General features: G+C 35.9%; 1 protein-coding gene across 1 annotated transcript; it reads right to left on the bottom strand.

Annotated features, from left to right (window-relative positions):
- Positions 1-3,001: 3,001 nt before the first annotated feature.
- On the bottom strand, positions 3,002-3,568 carry LOC131640701 (uncharacterized). The gene has a single exon (XM_058911086.1). It carries the CDS (start codon positions 3,566-3,568, stop codon positions 3,002-3,004), a length of 567 nt encoding a protein of 188 aa, XP_058767069.1.
- Positions 3,569-4,257: the final 689 nt, after the last annotated feature.

The following is a 4,257-nucleotide window of genomic DNA, read 5'->3' as shown; positions in this document are numbered from 1 at the left end:
CCTAACTTGAGACCGACTATGCATAGCAAAGCTAACATATGTCAGATTAGATGAAGTAAAAAACAACAAAGAATAAAAAACAAACATATTTTATTCAAAAATTGAAGCTAGAAACAATTGATAGTCTAGACTAGAGACTCCACTACATATGTGTTGTAAGGTTAATATAAGTCAACCTTAATTCTAGGATGGTATTAGAGTCTTCTTCAAAGATTCGTTGGGTAATTTGATATCACATATTCGCTATTGGAACTCCCACGTCCCACCATTTATATTCACACACTAAACCCAATAGTGTAAGGCGTGACCAAGTGCATTAAGAGTCTCACATCAGAAAAAATATATGACCAGAACATATGTTTATAAGTGGAAGATATTCATCACTTTTTAAGTCTGTTTTGTTGAGATGAGTTAGGTTCAACTCAAATTCTAAAACGATATCAGAGTCTGATTTATGATCAATTGGGCCATCTACTATCAAATTTAAATATCTATTATAACTATTTCTTCCTGATTTAAATGAGGTGATATCAATTATTTATTTATTCACGTTAATGACTTTATGTTGATGTAGTTGGCCGCTAGAGTTTAAATGTAGCAATCTGAGCATAACAATTTCATAATTATTGTAATGTATAATAATCTTACACCTGGAAGATGTTAGTCTGCAGGTGTTAACATTCTTTTCGGGAGCTCTACTGGAGAAGCATGTTGTAGTTGTCTGTTCTAATTTGGTACATGTTCCTCAAAGTAAGTTAGTAATGATCTTGCGTTGATGATGAACCTAGCTTTTCAATTTGTATATTTATATAAATATATCAATGCCATTTTCTTACACATGTTTATGGTTTAGTTTTTAAAATTCATTATTATTTATTAAAATGCCACTGTTAGGGACAATATTACTTGAATTTGTAGTGTACTAGTCATGTTAATTATTTTAAGATCTTGTGAAGTGTGTTTAACCTTTAGTTAGTCACTCTCCCAATGACTCTTTAAACCCAATCTTAGCTTATCCCATTTGAATTGTTTATATTTTCTATTGAAAGTATGTCATTTCTGACATGTGATTGATTAAATTAATTTCATAGATTTGTGTTAGGCACAAGACAAATGAAGTACATTCAAAGCTAACCAATGTTGTTCTGGTTGATGCCAACAGAAACTAGGTTTCTAATTTTTCTGCATTTTTTCAATGCCAATAAAACAATATACACATCCTTTTCTTTCCGATTATCTTCAAAATTTAAAATTTATGGATGCAAATGGATGTAAGCATATAACTGCACATGCTGCTGTATTCATACAGCTGGATTAATGCAATTTGCTTGTGATATGCATGCACGTTTCACATTCTGCGTTCTTAAGAATAAACTATTATCTTTGAGTAATTTTTTTTAATAGGCAAGATATCTATTAATAGAGAAAAGGCTTCTCAACCAAAACTACAAGACGGAAAACCTCTACCTCCCAAAACAAAGGGAAGGATGAGTATTCCAAGTATGAAAATTACAACCTCATAATAACTTACAACAAGATGAAAGCCAAATCCAAGATCTAAAGACAATGGCTGACATACACTCATCAAAAGAAGGATTAATATGGTTAAATATGAAATCATTTCTTGATAACCAACTACTCTAAACAGACACTAACCAAACGACAGCAGCAATTTTTCTGCTTAGCCCATTCTTGACTTTCTCAACATGAAGGAAATAGGACTTGAACTCCTCTAATGTTAATTCCTCAAAATACTCCAACCAAATTAACACTCTACGCCATATATAGTCCGCAAAAGAGCAAGAGCCAAAAATGTGAGCTATAGATTCTACTTGGGACAAACAGAAGACACAGTAAGGATTATTACTCACAGAGATAATGCTGTGTTTGAGAAGATTATCTTTGGTTGCTATACTATTAAGTAAAACTCTCCATCCAAAGAATAGCAATTTGGGCAGAGCTTCGACCTTCCATAGAAAGATAGAGAATAAATCGGAATTGCATTCAACACCGAGTTAATCAACATCACACGACCCGCCATGTTCAAATGTCTGCCTCTCCAAGTAGCCAATGTAGATTTCAGTTGATCAATTAAGTCCTTCCACATTGAGACCTTTCTCGGACAATCCCCAACTCTTACTCCAAGGTATTTAAAAGGTAAATAATCTATGTCACAATTCAAGAAACTTGATGCCGCATCCATAAGCCACTCACTCACGTTAATACCATACAACTTACTCTTTAAAAAATTAATCATCAAACCCGTCATTAATTCAAACCCCCTGAGAATCGACTTCATCATCCAAAAAATTTCGCTACAACCATCTGCCACTAAGATCGTATCATCCGCGAATTGCACTAAGTTAACTTCTTCTTCTCCATTGAACTTAAATCCTTTCTAATCACCTAACTCCACTTCTCTTCTCATAAGACCCGCAAGAGCCTCCATAACCAACACGAAGAGAAAGGGAGAAATTGGGTCCCCTTGTTGAAGACCCTTTTCCACCTTAAAATCCTTAGTAGTACTGCCATTGTTGATGATAGAGGTATAACTAGTGAAAATGCAACTTTCCATCCAACTGAGCCATTTATTTCCAAACCCCATTTTGGTCAACATCGTATGCAAAAAATCCCAGCTAAGACAATTATAAGCTTTTTCGAAGTCGACCTTCAAAGCAACACAACCTCTTTTCTCTCTTTTAGCCATATCCAGAACCTCATTAATCAAAAGCACACCATCTAATATATTTCTGCAAGCCACAAATGTTGATTGGTTAGCTGAGACGAGCTTACCTATCACTCCTTTAATTCTTGCAGCCATAAGTTTGGAGATTATCTTATACGAAATTCCTACTAGACATATAGGTCTGAACTCGTGGAGAAATTGAGGATTAGTGATTTTTGGAACAAAATTTATAAAGGAAGAGGTTACAGCTTTAGATAATCTAGCATCCTTGTGAAAATCCGCCACAAACTTAAAAACATCCACTTTAATAAACTCCTAGCAATTCTTGAAGAAAGCAAAGGAAAAACCGTCAGGCCCCAAACTTTTATTCCCATCACAATCCCATACTGCATCTTTGACTTCAGCTTCCGTAAAAGGCCTATCAAACCACCTACTATCCTCCTCACTTAATCTCTTAAAATTTAAATCAATCGATTCAGGTCTACTCCTGCTGTTTTCTCTAAAGAACTCCTCAAAATGATGTTTCACTTCTTCTTTCACTCCATCCACCCATTCTACTAAGCCATTCCGCCCCATAATAGCAGAGATTGCATTCCTCCGCCTCCTAGTCTTCAAAGATTTATGAAAGAATCGGGTATTTTTATCTCTTTCATTTAGCCATAGCTGCCTTGATTTTAGTCTAAGCATGCATTCCTTCAACTTCAGAGTTTTCCGAAATTCCTCAGTTACTTTATACCTATCTTCTACCAAAGACGAGATGTCCTCTCCATGTTGATCATCAATCATCCTATCAAGAGCATTCAGATTATCCACTTTTTCACACACCTGAAGATCGATCCAACCGAAGACATCACAATTCCACTTCCTTATTATAGATTTCATTTTTTTCAGCTTCTCATAGAGCACAAAGTCCCCTCTCCCTTCCACACTTATCTTTCCCCATTCCTCATTTAAGAAAGGTAGAAAACCTTCATGTTTGAACCAGGTATTGTTAAACCTAAAAGGATTTGGACCATAATCTAACTTCCCCACATTGAGCCATATATAATAGTGATGTTAGATATCCCTCTCTCCCACTCTTTGATCAATAATTCTCCAATCCTCTATCATCCTATTAGAAACTAGAAACTTGTCGAGACAACTCATTGCCGTGCCATTCCCTTTATACCATGTAAATCTGCCTCCAATACACGGTATATCCACGAGATCCATATCCTCTATGAACCTCCTGAAATCAACCATGTTCCTGCTACTATGACTACCCCTGATACCAACTCTTTCCGCCCTACTGCAAATCTCGTTAAAGTCCCCACCTAGACACCATTCACCATGACCGCTACGCTGCTTTCTTTCCACCAATTTACTCCATAATAATCTCCTATCGGAAGCATTACACAACGCATAAATATTCACTAGATTGTAAACTCCTCCTTTCCAACTAACATTAATACCAACATAGCCACATCCAGCAAACGATCCACTTGAAATTTCATCACTTCCGTTACCTGGCTCTTTGGTTGGATCCGCTGACTCCACAATTTTTCTTGGGACTAAACAAGCATAATAGGATG

The sequence above is a fragment of the Vicia villosa genome, unplaced genomic scaffold (genome assembly GCF_029867415.1).
Source record: "Vicia villosa cultivar HV-30 ecotype Madison, WI unplaced genomic scaffold, Vvil1.0 ctg.003278F_1_1, whole genome shotgun sequence".
In the NCBI taxonomy this organism is placed as follows: Eukaryota; Viridiplantae; Streptophyta; class Magnoliopsida; order Fabales; family Fabaceae; genus Vicia; species Vicia villosa.
This window is presented reverse-complemented; position numbering and strand designations above follow the sequence as displayed.